Here is an 18245-nt window from a genome sequence, read left to right as displayed (position 1 = left end):
TGGAGGAGTTGGCTGCCAGGCGTGCTGGCACTGCGTCAGACAGCTCTGTTTCTCTAAGCTGTGTTGATGGATCTATGTCTAAAGGTATGTCTGTCTCCATGAGACGACGGCTCGCATCTGGGTTCAATAAAGGTCCACCAACCACAAAGTCTATATTAGATGGATGTATTTGGAGAATTTTGGCCATCTTAATGGTTTTTGTTGTCTACACCAGTTTTGTTGTTTATATGAAATTGCTGTGTGATAAGTCTAATAGGACTTATCTAGAGAATAGTAGGCTTTGTGTTTGGTGTTTTGTTGTTGCTAGGCTGGATGTGTTTTAGTGAAAGCTTGACTTCATATTTTTCCATTTTTGGACATGGTTGAAATTGGTAGAGGTCAAAGAGCCGGTAGTTCAGGGCTAATGTTTCATCATGGCATGAGATACAGGCTCTATACTTTTCGGAGAGCAAGGTAGGCCTAGTGAAGGGTGGGTTGGTCTGGGTGGGGGTTGTGGTTGCAGTGGGATTTCCACAGCTCTGGGTATCCAGGCTAGGCAGAGGCGTTTAGCTAATCCTCTTAGCCCCACTCTGTAACACACAGACAGAGACTGCCTTCCCTTCCCTTCCTGATCAGCCACCCCCGGCTTTAAAAATTCACACTCTGGGATCAGACTATGATTCACTGCAAGTTTGTGTAAAACACAGACCAAACCTTTTCCCTCTTTACATCCGTGTGCCAGAGCCTGTAGAGTACTCACGCCATCACAGAGGCACACATGATGTTCTAGTGGGTCATTGCAAGGCCTCTCTGTCTGTCTCTCCGTCTTTTCTTTCTTACTCACACAGTCTATACTTAGTGGAGGTATGGAGGTACTAGTAGATCAGTGTGTCAGCGAAGCAGTAATCTGCTTGGACGCTGTGCTTCTCTGGGTTGGCAGATGGGATGGATATCCCTACCCGCCATCTGGACAACCTGGCATGGTCAAGATGCAGCAATGGCCTAGCGCAGGGCGAGATCAGGGGATTACTGTACTCCGTGCTATCCCAGCAGCGCAGCTATTTTTACGGACATGTCAAATAATGAGAGTGTGTCCATGTGACCAGCACTGACATCCATTAAGCTTGGCATTTCATATTCTGCATCTTATGTGGGTTTGACTTCATAAAAGGAGCTTTTGGATTTTGAGTGTTTTAGATTGGACATATATGTGTATGCAGTCACACTGATTAGTGCACGCGCCATTCTACTTCTAATTCAATGCTAGACTCTTCAGGTATTTCCTGACCTCCAGCCATGGGTCACATTAAGTATCGACAAGAGCCTCTTATTTTTACATCGTCTGTCAGAAAGAGCTGAACAGTTCCCAACACAATTCTCCATCTCTTTCTCTCTCTGGAGTGTAAGGGCTTCAGCCTCAAAACTCAATGTGGTCGCCTCACAAATGAATGTTTTCCAGCTATTATAATGACTACATGCAAAAAGTAAAGGGTGAAGTGGCTGGAACAATGATTTGAAGAACAGATGAAAAAGGGGGGAATAATAATGGGAGTGGAAAACAGATCTTTTGGATCTGCTTAATTTTAATTCTGAGGAATGAATACCAAACTAAGTAGACAAACATGAGACTTCAGAGGAATGCTGTGTTCAGCTATATCCTGAACACAAAGTCAGCGTGGAGGGGAGCTGGAGAGGGGAGGGAAAATACACAAGAGAGAGAGCCTGATAGAGGAATTTAAGGGAGGACATTAAAAGAGGGAAAGAAAGGGATACATGCATAGTTTTAATCAAATGAGGTGGCTGATTGAAAACAGTTGGAGAAATTTGCTAAGAACGGAGTTTACTGGTAACTTCGCTATTTTTAATGTGCTGCTTATTTTTTTGATGACAGTCCTATCAGACCCAGCTGTGTTGTGTTTGGTGCTAATTAGCAAATGCTAACACTAAGTTAACACACTAAACCAGGTGTTAGCATTTTGCCCAAAGCATTATTGTGCCTAAGTTCAACCTCACAGAGCTGCTAGCATGACTGTAGACATTGTCTAGTGTGATGAAGAGATCTTTCTTGGGTATGCAAGGCTTCTGCAGTATAATCTTATGAGGCCGAGTAGGCTAAGACCTTTTCACTCCAGCTCTATGTAGAAGCAGTCAGTGGCACCGTGTCAGAATCAATCAGGATGAAAAACATAAGAAAAAAATAGGATTCAGTTTGAAAATAGATGAGTTCATTTTTAAAGTTTAGGTGGAGTAATAACAGATCGGTAGCCAAATTTGGTGGTATTATATGAAGACTAAAATCTCCTTGTTTTGAGAGTTAAGAAAATATTTAGTCAGCTGACTCATAATACATGTGTTACTATATTGATAGAAAATATGTACAGAGTTCATATTTGACGTCTAGGCTCTTAAGCATACACCAAGCTCAGTGCAGAGGAGAATGGGGACTGACGCTAATAAACTTCCACCCAGAGTAACTTTGTTTGGACGATTGTTTGCAAATGAGCTGTGCAGCATTAACTTTGGCTGAGCAAAAGAGTGGGAAGTGCATTGTCAGTTGAGATAAAGAAAACCTAATTGCAAAAGGGTGTAAAGCAGGGCAACCTCAGAGTCATCTGATTGAATTGGCTCCCAGGCTTTGCCCTATTAAATACTGAGTCATTCGCAGACTGTTGCCTCAATGGCTGTCTTTTTTTTTTCTGTTTGGAGCTTGGATACATCTGGGGTCCTTTCCCTTAGCTGCAGGTGAAGTAATCCCCTGTGCCTCTTCTGTTCTTTCCATTAATTGCATGATACATTACTTCTCTCCTTCCCTGTATGTTACATTTTCTCTCTCTGTATGCTTTTTTCATCTCCAATGAAAAGCACATCTGGAAAAGGGGTGCCGTTTATTTTTAGCAGCATTTATGTCCCCAAACAGGAAGCTCCTCCAGCAGAAATATATCACTTCCTCCTTGTTCTCCTGCTCCTACTTCAGTCTCGTCTTAATGCACTCCAGAACATGTTTACACCACATCAGCGCAGACTGAGCTGTGTCTGCATCTGTGGTTGTTTCTGGTCAAGATGTGAAACTTGCTGTGCGTACTGTCTGACCAGACAACAATGGGATGAGTGCGTGCGTGCGTGCGTGCGTGCGTGCGTGCGTGCGTGCGTGCGTGCGTGCGTGCGTGTGTGTGTGTGTGTGCGCGTGCGTGCGTGTGCGTGCGTGCGTGTGTGTGTGTGTGTGTTTGTTTGTTTGTTTGACTAAAACAATTGATCTGAGGCAGTTTCCTCTGCCTTTCATTAGTATTGTTTCTGGTAAGGGGAGGCATTGTAAGGAAGTGACACAATGGCTTTGAATGCTGTTTTGATTGCTACTGCAAACACATATGTTCACTCATAAACATGTTCACATTCATTTATTGTTGAGGTTATTTCCAGCCTCTCAAATGTGTGATTTTGCTACCTTTCTCTGTTTAATTATAATATAAAATGACTGCAACAGAACAGATTCATTCATAATGAAGATAATCCTTTAATTCCAGCCTTATGTACATTCAAATTTACAAAAAAATCCAAACCTCTATGTCCATACCTTTGTTCTTTCTGTGATGGAGTGCTATGTCTAAAAAAATCCACAGAACCCTAGTCTTCTGTTTGGGGTCCGGGAGACCCTGGGCCCTCTTTAGCAGCTCAAAAAACACACTTAACATTGTTTTATCAGCCTAATACATAAGGACTTGCCTTCACTTCATAAGAATTGATTGAATTTAGGGTTGAAAGTGTAAACTTCTGGTTTAAAAAATGAAAAACAACATTTTTCAATTTGAATGTCTGAAATAATGGCTCACAATCATTCCAACAATGTTTTCAGTGTTAAAGTGTCTTTCAAAACTTTTTTACAGACATTCAATGCACTCCTTTCAGAGGTTGAATTGAAAAAATATAGAAACTGATGGAATGGTTCTTTCAAACAAAGTAATTTCAGTAGGAAACCCTCTCTCAGAAACTGTCCCCCTATATTGTGCTTTGCTTACAAAATAAAATATACTTTTCAACCCAATCTTTCATTTTGCATATACAGTATATCGAGCTGGTAAAATATTAACATAAAAAGTGAAACAAACTAACTTTGCATTTCATTCACGAATAAGAATCTTTCTGGAGAGTTTTCTCGAAAGACTCGCACATTGTCTGTGTCTGTCAACCACGATTTATGTAACTTGGCTTGGATCTGTAACTCTCTGGCTGCAGGCGTACAGCACTGTGCTCTTGTTCCACAATCAATGTCCGCATATGGCTGTTTTATCCACAACTCTTCCCTCCATCAGAAGCTATTGCTAATACTGACTGTTCCCATTGAGATACACCACCAGAACTTCAGCTGTGCTTTGAAGCGATGTTTGATGATGTGAATGTATGATGTTTCATCTGGTTTTGAATTCAGAAATCTCGTTTAGTTACTCTACTTGTGACTAAACAAGAACAGGGAAGCAGACAAAACCAAGGCAATTCTCCCTCATTCCCTTTTGTTTCTTTCCTTCACTGAATAAAATATTTCCTTGATGTTTTGGCTTCTTTGGAGGAGTGAAACACACAAACTACATGAAGATTTTTTTTGATATCGGACAACATTACATCAACCAACTCTTCCTACATGCTTTTACTCTTCATTTATCAGAGCTTATAGATATATTTACTGGGCCAAAATGGGAGATTCTGTCCTGGCAATGCCTGCTACACCTGCGTCAGCCAGCTAACACTTCCTCTGCCCCCTGGCTGGCCGAACCCAGCCGGCACTTCGGCAGTGTGTACCCTCTTTCATCCGCCCCTATCACCCCACAGCCCCTTTCATCCATCAGTGGCCTGCGCTGTGCCCTTGCCAGGTCACATTATGTAGCACTTAGAAGGGGTGAGGGAGGGTAAAGACAGGAGGCTTAACTGTCTGTGCCAGCCGCAGTCAGCTCCGTGGCCAAGGTGCCAACGTGAGGAATAATTGTTGTCTCACGGATGATGGAATTTCCTCAGCTCAGCTCTCTGTATGAGAGTGTAGCAAAAAAACAGGGACTTCATATTCCTGGAAGTGTAACCAGGAGGATGTTCTGTACCTTTTCGCTCTACATCCCACATAAACATGCTTTATTGACACAGGAAGCAGAGAGAGAGGGAGCACCTACTGCACTCAGGAGAACTGGATTCAGCTTGAAAATCGGTTGAGTCTAACTCCAGCAGAATCTCACTCCAGCTCAGTAGTTGTGAGTGTAAATGAAATCTGAGCTGAGCAGCAGGGTTTAGATGCTGAAAGAGAGAGATAGTTTAGCTAAGCCTCCATGTTGAAGACATAAGGGAATGAGACCCGTGGCAGTTTAGCTCCTGGCTCCCGACTCCTGGCAGGAGAGTTCCCTATAAAGCAGGCCTATTAAAAAGCTCCTCCTTCCCCGAGGAACCAGGGGAGTTAATCAGAACCAGAGCTCTTGATGGAACCACTCACTAAACATTTAGACCACACTACGCTTGTCCTGGATACTGGAGCTTTAAGGTTCCCACCAAAACCCAATAGTGGGGGCTTGACCTTCCATACAATCCCATGTACTCCTTGACATACACAGCAGATCTGGTGGCAATTTATATTTATGTTTGGCATATTGAGTCAGGCGCCATCAGCGTCAGAGAAATGCACGGCAATGCAGTTATAATTAACCACACATTGCTGTGCTGTTCGGTTGCTCCCAGTTATTTGCTACATGTCCTAAGATATACGGCCGGGGTACGTAAAGGCTCTCTTCCATCGTGGACTGTGTTGTGCTTCATTCATGCACGTGTGGGTGTCTGCTATGAAGTGGGCCCTGCTCCCTCTAAAGCCCCAGGGATCCAGCTCTGCTAAATAATCACTTTCCCAGTTCCTACACACTTTTAGCCAGGTTCCAAGCTGCTACAAGGTCAAATATCTGTAGGTTTAGATAGAGGTAGAGTAGAGTGAATTTAATTTATATGGCCTAGAATCACAAATTTGCCCCTGGATACAGAAAAAGTCCCACAAAACAATAACACCAAAAAAAAAAACATGTAGACAGATGTTGGATGAAATAAAGGAATGAAGAAAAAAAAAGAAATTATAAATAGTGCAGAAATACTTGTCTTTGAGTCAGTCTAAACCCTCCTCCCATCTTGTATGTGTTTATCACATGCCTGTGTGCATACAGGGTGTTGTGGGAGGGATTCACTTGGTCCCTGTCCATCCGGTCAAGGCCAGAGGCCAGCAGGGCTCTTGGACATGGGCAGGAAGCCTCTGGACCTCCCCAGGATGGAGCTGTCAGCTGACCCCCCCCCCCCCCGGGAGGGGAAGGAGGAGAGGAGGAGACGGGTGGGAAATTGGCAAGTGTGGATGGAACAGAAGAGTACGAGTTGGGGGGCTTGCGCTGGCTGACAGTGACATTGGGGAAAGTCTGTTAGAGAGATAAAAGAGTCCACACTACTCCCTCTCCCTCCTGTCTCCTTCAGTCTCCCTCCATCCTGCACGTTGACCCTGCAAGAGCTCATTCGCAGCTGTGCATGCCTCCTATAATGCTTTTAAGAGGAGAAACAGAGAGATGCATAACCTGTGGACACGTGTCCTGTATACACGTTTGTATGTCTCATATGTCCTTAAACCTGGCTTTATGAAGCACTGAACCAGTGTCAAAAGAGGCTCTTATATGACAGATGCTCAACACCAGTCCTTTAGATATGGACACTTCTTTGGCTATTTATAGCAAGAGCTCTGCGTATAGGTTCTACATGTTACTTGAATTACTTCCTGCTGTCGTTTAATATCTGTGTGGGATACGGCTGGATGAACACAGGAGTTAGTCTACATCTGCCTGACGAACATGTCTCATGAGAACTTGAGATTGAGTCCAGATCTGCAGCTGAGTGTCTTTGAACTGATGCAACAGTCAGTGAGGTTGACAGCCAAGTGGTGGAGTGAAATGGTCTTTGTCTTGATGACACTGTGACGTGATATCAACTGGAGACAAGTAACCTAGTTTCTTTATGTGGTAGCTGGAAAAGAGCACAGATCTCAAGAGAGATCTACAGTGTCTGATTTCAGACCTGCTATGTTAGTCATATTTTTCTTTCTGTTTTATTCTGTGTATCACTCTTTTTTTCTGCTTGTTTTTGCAGTGTAGGTTAGAGCCAGTCTCTCTCTCTCTCTCTCTCTGTCTGCATGAATGGTGTTTAGGAAACAGAGAGAACAGGAAAGGCAGAGCAGGCAGGGAAGAATAGAGGGATATCCCCTTACAGGGTTCCCTCCTTTTTCCTCCAGGATAGAGGGGGTGAGAACTTCGGAAAGGGTGGGGGGGTGGTAAATCACACCACCTGTCCACACACACACACACACACACACACACACACACACAGACTTGTTCCACTATCCCCGAGAGGACACTCCTCGACATAATGTATTCCCTAGCCCTAACCCTAAAACCAAGCCTTAAAGGTCTCTACCTGTGGGGACCTAAATTTTTGTCCCGATGGTGACACCCATCCCCATGGGTTAGTGTGTATTCAGGTTAAAGTCTCCACTGGAGTATAAGAACAAGTGTGTACTCACACACAAACCTGTCCACATGCACACTAAAAATCATTCATGAATACAAATACAACCGTGGGTCCACTCTGTGAGGCCTGTCTGCAATTGAGAGATGTCTTCAGTTTTTTCCTTTATGTGTGTGTGTGTGTGTGTGTGTGTGTGTGTGTGTGTGTGTGTGTGTGCTTGTGTGTGTGTAGCCCTACGTGGCCCAGATTACAACAGGATCAGTGCTGCCATATATTACACTGGCTTGTGAACCATCAGTGAGACAGTGGGCCAGCCAGGGCTTTAGGGGCTTAAGACCCCATTTAATTACACTTCAGCAGAGAGGAAAAGTAGAGTAACCAATTCACACAAGCTGGAATTTACATGGTGGCGAGAATCATGCAAGTAATCATGTCAAAGGAAAAATTCACGTTTTGTCAAGAAGGAAGGAGGGAGTGTAGGATCTTTCAGGCAATGTGTCACATTTGCTTTCCCCAAACAAAAATGACATTTATGGGCTCTGCTTTTACAGTCTGTACTTGTCCACCTAGTGGCTGCAGCTTGAAATGCAGCCTCTCCAGCAGGGGAAAAAAAGCGAGATAAATCCATCTGACTGGAGAGAATAGACCTTTCAAAATGCTCCCCTGATGGGTTATGTCTCCTCATAGAGTATCATATTTCTCTAGGCCAAGAGGCATATATTTGTGATGTGTAATGCCAAGCTCTTATATCGTAAGTGACAATTTGTTTTTTTTCTATTGACTTTCTAAGGTGCCACCAGGGACATTGGCTCAGCTCTGACAAGGATGTGTATGCGACACCGCAGCATTGAGGCAAAACTACGCCACTTCACCAAGTAAGCTGTGTTTTCCTTTTTTTCTCCCTCCATAGCAATTTTCTCTCCTTCCCTGCCTTGAGGGGATTATTGTGTTCCCAGGTCCCATCCCATCTGTGTTGGCCTTCCTCTCATTTCGCCACTCTTTGCTGAGTGTTTTTGTGTCATGGAGATAAAGCTATTTGTTATGTCCCTCATGCTCTCACTGTCTGCTGTCATGTTATTTCTCCTTGTCGCTGTAGCGCTCTTATGGAAGGTCTGGTTACACCACTTCAGGACAGGATGGAGGAATGGAAGAAGACAGCTAATCAGCTGGACAAAGACCATGCCAAAGGTGAACAACCAGCAAACACAAACAATATATACCCTTTTTTTAAGCAATGTATATTGGAGAGAAATTGATACGCCTTTGGCTCTGACTTGTTCTCCACAGAATATAAGCGGTCTCGTCAGGAAATTAAAAGGAAGTCGTTAGACACCATAAAACTCCAGAAAAAAGCAAGAAAAGGTGAGAAAATCTTTCAACAACTGGTTGACTAATGGGCCTGTGATGAACTCTATCGACATTTTAATGCTGATATTAATGTGGTCTGCTTGGCTGCTGGCTGCTGGTCCCTATTCTGTAGCAATGTTTCAGATTGAACTGGTGCCATCTAGAGTTCAGAGCTAGAAACGACAGCTCGATCCAATCAAAATGCCTGGCTCATTTTCAGAGGCTCCTTTCCAGCTTTGGATGATTTATCATCCTCTACCTTATAAATCAAAGAAATGTTCTTCTTTCCTGGCTGTGCTTGCATCAGTCCCTACTTCTGGTTGTAATTAAACTCCTATTTTCATACAGAGCTTACACCAGTGTTACGGGCTAGTCATAAATATACAATGTGTCCTGATTTCATACAGCTAACACTGCCTGTTCTTCTGTCTCTCCTCCCCGTGCCTGTTCCTGTAACCCCTCCTCTATTTGTTTCTGGCTATTTCCCCTGGCTATAGAGCTTCTAGGTATGTGTGCTGTGCTTAGCCCTGAATGAGAACTTCCCAAGATCGTTTCAAAGGCATCTTAATCATCTTTAGATGAAACTTCCAGTCAAAGAAATCCCTGTGCTGTCTTAGTGTTTGTGATTAACAGACATTACACTTATTCCCTTTCTGGACAACAGTTACATGAAAAGACTGACACCACTTCAATGTCTATAAGGTAGATTTGCTACCACCAGCAGCTGGTTAGCTTAGCTTAGCACAAAGACTGGAAACAGGGAAACTGCTAGCCTGGCTTTGTCCAAAGGCAAAAAAAAGTGCCTCCCAGCACCTCAAAAGTTCATTAATTTGTTTGTTTGATCTGTACAAAAACCGGAGGGGAAAAAACGACATGTTGCTGTGCTATGCAGCTGGCTGCCCCCCCATTAGTTTAGCTAACCAGCTGAGAGTGGTAGCTTTACATATGGTGGACAGATATGAGAGTGGTATCTTCTCATCTAACTATCTGGAAGAAAGCAAATAAGTGTACCTCTCAAAATCTTAAACTATTCCTCTAAACCCAAGCGATGCACTCAGTGTAAATGTCCTAACATTTAAGAATGTCACCAATACAAGGGAGTAAGTGTTCAGGCCAAGGTCATAGCAGGAAAAGCACAGGTGTTACAAATGACATTAACAGTGGCTCCGTTCAATTAAAGTGTCCCAGTAAGACAAGATGGTGTGGCAGTGAGTCATCATGCACAATAGCAGGACCCAGAAACTGAAGCAGCTAAATGCTAAATTCAGTCATCATTCATTTTATTATTTAAACATATACTATACTGTGACATGTCAAAAAATCTTATGTGAAAATGGCCAGATTAGAAATAGCACATACCGTATATTTGTCTTACATTTGTTAGCTCAATGTACATGTTTTTTTTTGCATACATACAGTTTGCCTGACCTGTTTTTTTTGGCATCCCATCAGTAAGACAGTCATTCATTTCTCTGGGTAATAAAAATCTTGTCTTTGTCATGAGCTGACTTTTGGCTCCATGACGATGGCTAAGTGTTTTAACCAAAGACCTAAATGTCTGTTTTTACGGATCTATTAACTTGCAAGCTGTCAGATCCTCATGGGACTCTTCATTTAGGTTGTGGCTTATTAAATGCAGCTGCGCTAAAAGGTTAGCCCATTAAGCTGATATGTGTGAAACATACAAACAGTTAGACAGATGTGCAATGTGTTGTAGAGCGCTGATAGAGTGATTATGATCTAGGCAACATACAGATAGATGTATAACATAACAAGACACAACTTTGAAATTACTCACACCTACTGTATATACCTTACTTATATTTTCAAGGTGTACAGTACATACAATGAGTGCACTGCTTGAGAAGGAACCACAGATGCTAAGACACAGTATACTGTAGGGTTTTCAAAAATGTTAAACTGCCATTGTCCATGTAAATCTTGCAATCAGAGCAAAAAAGAATTTGGCGTCCCAGTGGTCATCAGCATCTCATCCTTTCTTCATTCTTTTGACTTCTTTCATCTGTCATCTAGTGTCATTTGGTATCTCATCAATTTTAGGACCTCCGAGTCATCACCAGTTGCTTTGTTTCAACTCATGATCGACGACATGCTTCAGTGTCTTCTCATTCCCATGTACATGAACCATTTGAGTGTAATGTTTGTCAGTACGTTGACCTCGAGTACACAATCAGTTTATCATTATGTGTTCTAATCGTCTCTCATTTTTTACTCTTTTCCTCCTCCCTGCACTGTGTACACTTGTCTTCCTTCATGTCACATCCATTATTATCACCCTCCACTCTAATTCCCAATCTCTTTTCATTGCACCTCTTCTCCTCCTCTCTTATCTATCTTAACTCAACCCTCCTCACCTCTGTCTTCCCTCACTGCCCCCCCCCCATCTATGCCTCTGCCCCCTTGCTTTGCCTTGCGCAGGCCGGGGTAACCTGCGCCCCCAGCTGGACAGTGCCATGCAGGACGTCAGTGACTTGTACCTGCTGATGGAGGAGACGGAGAAGCAGGCAGTGCGCAGAGCCCTCCTGGAGGAGAGAGGGCGTTACTGCACATTCATTAACCTGCTGCAGCCTGTGGTGGTGAGGAACATTTGGCCTTTGCACAGCTGAGAGTTGTATAAAATAAGTGTAAATAGCACTGATGTAAAAAGACGTTTTACTGGGCCAGCTCTTTTTGTTGATGTGGTTGCTGTTTAATCCGATCCATCCTGTTCTCTTCCTCCAGAATATAGAGATTGCCATGCTGGGAGAGATAACACATTTACAGCCCATTGTTGAGGACCTAACTGTGTTAACTGAAGACCCACACAAGCTGCCACCAGCCAGTGAGCAGGTAACAGAGGTGTAAAGCTTAAAAAAACTCTGCTAATGCTGCTGCCACACTTATCATCCAACATCCCCAGAGCTGGTCAGGTTATTTGCATCATAATCAAGTCTTGTGTATTTGCAGTCTAAGTCAGTTAAATGATAAGTCTGGTGTTATTCTATATTTTTCTTATTATCAACAAAAAGACCAAAACCAACAATGATCCTACCAACAAGTATTTTCTGTGTATCCAAAGTCCGATATAACTCATAACGTGAGCCATTGACCGCCTCTGTTGTCCAAAAGCTATTAAAAACTGGGCACTGTAGTTTATTTTGAATCGATCAAAAAACGCAGTCACAGTTAATACTTACTAGAGCAATAATGTGCATCAATCCACCACTGAAAATAGTCCTTAAAAATACACTATTTACTCCTGCCTAAATAATATTTGCTGAGAACTATAGTACCCAGCTGTTGAAAGCCCTATGTTTGTGACCCTTCTGAAAAGCTTATGTTTTCAGCAGGAGTGAATGGGCTTGAGGCCGAAAGTAGTAGACAGGCTGGGGAAAGTATTGAGAGACAGACTAATGCACTGCTGGCTTTGTCTTTTCATGAAATTTGTTGATTGTTGCAAAAACATAGAATATTGCCTTATCCTTTGAAATCACAAAATAGTGGTCAGATGCATCACTGCCATTAACCAGTTGTCTGATGTCTGAAGTTTTTTTAGAAGTTTGAAGCTGAAAATGCTTGTTTCTACATCTCTTCTGACTGTGTGTTTGCAAAATCTTTTTCCTTGAAATCTTACCAGAAAAATAATCTCTTCCATCATAGTTTTTTCCCTATCTCGTGTAAAAGCAATTTTGTTTATGTCTATTTTTGCCTCTGTATCATCACCGTTTGGTAATGCGTTGTCGCAGGTGATCCGGGACCTGAAAGGCTCTGACTATAGCTGGTCCTACCAGACCCCTCCCTCCTCCCCCAGCAGCACTAGCTCCAGGAAAAGCAGCATGTGCAGGTATATCCTCCATACACACACACGTGCATACATACACACACCTTGTTGCTCTTTGTTCTTTCTTTAGTGTGTTCAGTTTTGTGCAGTGTTGTGCAATGTGTTGATCACACATTAGGATCTGATTTGTATTGTGTGCTGTGTCAGAGCTGTTGTTAATAGTGGATTTTTGTTCATGCTGGTTCTGGGCTGTCATGCTGTTTTGAACATCCGTGTATATTCTTGATTTCAACCCACATTTTCACACAATAGCAAAGGAATGAAATAGGAAAAGTTGTCACTTACCACACAGCCGGACCAGCAGTGACAGTCGACATGCAGTACACGGCGTATCTTGCCAGCTTCTCAGTCAGCTCTTGCACCTAGCACCTAGCAGACTTGCAGTTCTCAAGCTACTTACAACCAGATTAGGTCCAAAGCTGGAGACATCACAGCCTGCAAGGCATGAGCGCAGGCGATTCAAAATCCACATATTTATAAGGCTAATGATGGTTGTTCAACAATTCACTGACAAATGTGGGTCAAAAGTGCATTCTAGATCAAGAAACAAGCCTCTCTGTACAAAAAAAGGGAAGAGGAATATCCAATCTTGTCATCACAAATTATCACTTTGCTTTAGTGTTACAGTTCCTAACAGAACCTCCCTGATATTTCTACCAATTAATACTGCAGCCTATATTTAATTTATTCACATTGCAGCCACTGACTATATGTTTGACTGACTAATTGTAATCGGTTGTTAGTGTTATGTTTTTTTAGCATGAAATAAGACGTGTCCATAAAAAGCTTATATCTCCCAAATGTCAGCTTTTTCCCAAACTGAGAGACATGTCAGAGTTTGAGCTTGACCGCTGTACATTTTTCAGTTTATCCACTTAGTCTGTAAAAAGTTTTTGATAAGCTCTCATAGAGTCATCTCTGCATGTAGAGAAACATGTCGTGATGCACTTGTGGGGAAAAAAAAACAAAACACCAAACTGGTGTTACATGTTTTTCCCATAGCTAAAAAAAGGTGTTGATGACGGGATTGAAGAAAATCAAGCTTACTGAGTACTTTTAAAAAGACACAGGACAGAGAAAGAGGACATACGCATAGTGTCTAGTTGTAAGGGGAGGAGGAGGTGTGGGAGAGCAGTACAGAGGGAGGGCGAGAAGGTGAGCTGCACATTTTATAAAGGGTGGTTGTCAAAGAGAAGCAAAGCTGACTGAGAATGACAGAGCAGGAGACGAAAAACCACAAAGACAGCTGTTAATGTTCAGAGGTAAAGAAAAAAATTAAAGAAGGGATAACTTTGTAATGCTTTTTGATGCACCAAAATTAGAAGAATGGCAACATATGGAATTTTCATATAACGCTGCCTTCATGTTTACAGCTTTTGTGATCAGTTTTTCATCCAGCTTTTTCTGTTTTTTGCCACAGCCTACTCCTAAATTCTCAGCAAAAAAAAAAAGATCAGAACCAAATAAGGGAAGGAAATCTGTGCTCAAATCTTGGTCACAATCCTGTTTTATACGCATACTGTATGTTGAGGGATATACTGATGTGATATCCTGTCAACAGTCTCCTCCAGATGCCCTCTGCAGGAGCCCATCGGCTTAGCAGCGTGTCCTCCCATGATTCAGGCTTTGTCTCTCAGGATGCCAACACCCACTCTAAGCCTCCGTCACCCATGCCCTCTGACATCACCAGCCAGGTAACAGTCTCAGGCACAATACTAAAGTTTAATCTTTGATCAGGAGGAAATAAGAGGTTTTTTATCATATCAACACCGGGAGCAAAGCAGACTTGTAAACTCCAGAGATTGCTTAGACAGAGAAGCTGCAGGGCGTGAGGACACAGCAACAACACAATTTTCTTGTCAAAGCAGAGCTACAATAATTCAATCTTTTTAACAACAGTCCTTTTCCATCTGGCATCTCCAATCTGTCGTGGGATATACATTTTTTTCATGTTTGCGCTTCTGAGATAAACCCACGGTTACAATAAGAGCTCAATAGACAAACCCAGACAGAGCTCTCGGTTTTGCTAGAATAGAGCTTTATCAGTTGCGAATGCTGAATTTCAATCCCACTGGATTGATAAAGTTGTTTTGACTCTCACAGCCTGAACAGATTGCAGTGTACAGAACACACTCGGCAGCACACCAACTGAGGCCAAGTTTCTTTTTCTGAATAAATGATCTAAAAGGCTACTTTATTTTCGATCTAGGCTATGGTCTATAGATCCCTTCAGAGAGGAAAATACCTCCCTCTCTCTAAAACTCACCAATACTCCAACTCTCACCTTGTCCCTATGCATCTCTCATCTCTTTACACCTACCTCTCTCTCTCTCCCCGTTTCCTCTTCCCCTGCACTGTTTTTACTCCATCTTCCCTTTCCCAGAAATCAACAAGCTCAGCCTCCTCTGAGGCCTCAGAAACCTGCCAGTCTGTCAGCGAGTGCAATTCTCCTACAGCGGTTAGTACTGCCTGCATCTCATCAATCAGTTTGCTTATTGGTCACACGCACACTTGTAGACATGCACACATACACACAGGTGATGCGCAGTGCATTTCACTCATTGTTATCTATAGTTGTAAGAGGCCTGCGGGCTCTTCTGGACAGCCGCAGTGCAGTTTGACGTGGACTATTCATGGATGTTGAGCACTCTGACTCAGACCTGTCTGTCCATTCCGCAGTTTGGCTCATGCTCATCCTTTGGTACCTTCCGCCCTGCTTTCTCTCACACTGGCACCATCAGGCCTCTCTCTGTCATATTTCCTGCGTCCCCCACATTTAACCACTCCCCTGGATCCAACACCCCCTCTCCCACATCAAAGGTCCCTAGCTGGAAGGTTTGTTTTCATTTGCAATTTTACTTTTGGGGTTTTTCTCCTTTTAAACCTTGTTGCTTCTTTGCTTCTTGTGTTTTATTGCCTTCATGCAAATTAATCAGCATAAAGATTAACCTCGCAATCACCATTTTGCTATTTCATTCGTTCATCAAGCTCAGTTTTTACCGATCTTTCCTCACAAATATGTACTAAACTGAGATGGCTTTATCGTTTAACAACACTGGCATAGCCTACTGTAGTCTGCCCGTATTTTCCTCAGCATCTAACCAGTTCATGAGTCAAATCACCAGCCTCCGTGTTAACTGGCTGTACGAGGGTTGGATGGCAAACACTGGGGATGCCCAATTGAAAGACAGTCTCATTGTTCCGTCTGCTGCTGCAGGACTGGGCCAAATTGAGTTCCTGTGAGCCATCGTTGGCCGGCACTCTGCAGCGTAGGAGGGAGTCCGTGGATAAGATGAGAGAACTGGAGGCTCCGCCGAGTCCACAGGGGTATTCTGGGATGCAACCAGATGATCCACACCGAGGGAGAATTGGCCCAGCAACCAAGGTAAGAAGACCTCAGGGAGTAAAAATCTAAATGTCGGAATATAAATTTATATGCCTTCGGAATTGTATTGTGGTGAATTGAATATGTAAATGTGTGCTTATCTTTATGTTCTGTATTTCTTACCTGCCTGTATCTCTTTGTGTGTGTGTGTGTGTGTGTGTGTGTGTGTGTGTGTGTGTGTGTGTGTGTGTGTGTGTGTGTGTGTGTGTGTGTGTGCGCGCTTCAGCATGGCGAGCCCCTCTCTCCAGCAGCCAGTACTCTAGCTATGGTTCTCACCAGAGGCTTGAGTATGGAGCAGCAGAAGAGCAGCAGGGACTCTCTGCAGTACTCCAGCGGCTACAGCACCCAGACCAACACCCCATCATGCTCCGAGGACACCATCCCCTCACAAGGTAACACACACCCTTAACAGTCATACAGTCCTTTAGGATAAAGCACACATGGCATCCGTACACAGCATAGGCTTTCTGAATTTCCCTGTTGTTTTTCCATGTAAATTAAATTGGAATCTTTGCACTTGTGTTTTTTGGAAAGTACAGTACTGTACTTTCATAAGTGCCTTATGTGTCATTGTGATTACTGTAAATTATGATATATAAAAGCAGCTGCAAAAAAACTCTTCAAAGCATTGTTGCTGTCAGTTTTTTTTTTTTTTTTTTCATGCAGTGTAAAAAATAGATACTCATGACTCACTGTCATCTCTAGGTTCAGATTATGAGTGCTACTCGCTCAATGGGGATGCTGACAGTGAAGGGCAGGCAGACTTTGACAAGTCCTCCACCATCCCACGCCACAGTAACATTGCTCAGAGCTACCGCCGCATGATCCAAACCAAGAGGCCTGCAAGCACAGCAGGTCTACCTGCAGGTAAGACCCTGCAGGGAACTCCAAATGGCGCAGGAGGAAGTGGCTCTGGAACCATTGCCTCGGGGACGGCCACTATTCGCCGGACACCATCCTCCAAAACTGGCGTGAGACGCACGCCATCCACTTCTGGCCCCATTCCCATCCGGCCCCCCATCGTGCCAGTTAAAACCCCCACAGTGCCAGACTCTCCGGGGTATGCCAGCCCGTCACACCTTCGTGTGGGAAGCGAGGAGTTTCTGTACGGTGACGACCCATCTGCTAGTGACTACATGAGGGCTTCTCCAAAGCGGATGAGCCTCCCCGACACAACTTGGGGCTGTGGAGGAGGAGGGGCAGACAGGACTGTTTACGCCCAGCAGGCCCCTGGCATGGCCCCCCACAGTGCCGGGGAGGACCCTTTGCTCGCTGCCAACCGCCACAGCCTGGTGGAGAAGATAGGGGAGCTGGCAGCTAGCGCCCACGCCCTCGGTGAGGGTCAGTTCCCCTTCCCGAGCTCACTGCCAGGGGATCCGGCTCAGCGTGCACCCCAGGAGCCATCCTCTGCGACCCAGGAGGACGTGGATATGCTGGTGTCGATACGCCGGGGAGTGAAGCTGCGCAAGACGTTGACTGACGATAGGTCAGGTCCCAGGATCCTGCGGTAGCTGAAGGAGAAGAAGGCTGTACAGAAGCAGCTGTGGTGTCCTTATTTACAGACTGAAGCTTTGTAGTGAAATGCAGCAGCACTCATGTAATACATGAACTGAGGCACAAGTAACAAAGAGGATTTAACATGTGGTGAATGAAGGCCAGTCGACAGATTAATGAGTGACCGTGGACAATCTCAAGTCATTTCATTTTATGTCATGTATGTATTGCGTACGTACAAAGTAATCCATATTTTCTTGGTTTTTATTCTTCCTTTTTCGTTTTTCGTCTGTGGGCTTCGTGGCTGTGCATCACTGCTCTCTGTTTGACCAGTTGTTTCAGCCTAGTTGGTCCCTGTAGACCCAGTGATCAAAACATCACGACTGTACATCACGGGATCGAATGCTCTGTGTCTTTGTTCTTGCTCTTATGATTATTATAATATTGTGCGTTTCTTGATCAACACAGCCACCTGTCAGTGGAAAGTGATGGGCGAAGTGCTCTGTGAGCCTGTCTGTATGTTGTGTTTCTCATCATTACTGTACAAGTACCGTATTACTGTTTCGTTTCATAAGCTGAACAGCAGCTGTGTAAGTCATGTAAAATAGAAGCAATATGGCAGTGTTTTTATTGCTGCAATGTACTGTCAATATATTCTGCAATTAAACAGGCTTTTTACTGTTA

General features: G+C 43.7%; 1 protein-coding gene across 3 annotated transcripts in view; it reads left to right on the top strand.

Annotated features, from left to right (window-relative positions):
- Nucleotides 1-18245, top strand: part of mtss1la (MTSS I-BAR domain containing 2a) — a 26134-nt gene extending 7889 nt beyond the window's left edge. For 2 of the 3 annotated variants that reach the window (XM_040132142.1, XM_040132141.1), the window contains 12 exons: nucleotides 8285-8369; nucleotides 8591-8682; nucleotides 8782-8856; nucleotides 11281-11438; nucleotides 11584-11691; nucleotides 12588-12685; nucleotides 14244-14376; nucleotides 15066-15140; nucleotides 15362-15517; nucleotides 15900-16067; nucleotides 16294-16459; nucleotides 16773-18245. In XM_040132142.1, coding sequence (XP_039988076.1) covers nucleotides 8285-8369; nucleotides 8591-8682; nucleotides 8782-8856; nucleotides 11281-11438; nucleotides 11584-11691; nucleotides 12588-12685; nucleotides 14244-14376; nucleotides 15066-15140; nucleotides 15362-15517; nucleotides 15900-16067; nucleotides 16294-16459; nucleotides 16773-17578 — 2120 coding nt within the window. In that variant the 3' untranslated portion in view covers nucleotides 17579-18245. The remainder of the gene's footprint in view (nucleotides 1-8284; nucleotides 8370-8590; nucleotides 8683-8781; nucleotides 8857-11280; nucleotides 11439-11583; nucleotides 11692-12587; nucleotides 12686-14243; nucleotides 14377-15065; nucleotides 15141-15361; nucleotides 15518-15899; nucleotides 16068-16293; nucleotides 16460-16772) is intronic. The other variant, XM_040132144.1, reaches the window with a different exon arrangement.

The sequence above is a fragment of the Xiphias gladius genome, chromosome 8 (assembly GCF_016859285.1).
Source record: "Xiphias gladius isolate SHS-SW01 ecotype Sanya breed wild chromosome 8, ASM1685928v1, whole genome shotgun sequence".
Taxonomy (NCBI): domain Eukaryota; kingdom Metazoa; phylum Chordata; class Actinopteri; order Istiophoriformes; family Xiphiidae; genus Xiphias; species Xiphias gladius.
This window is presented reverse-complemented; position numbering and strand designations above follow the sequence as displayed.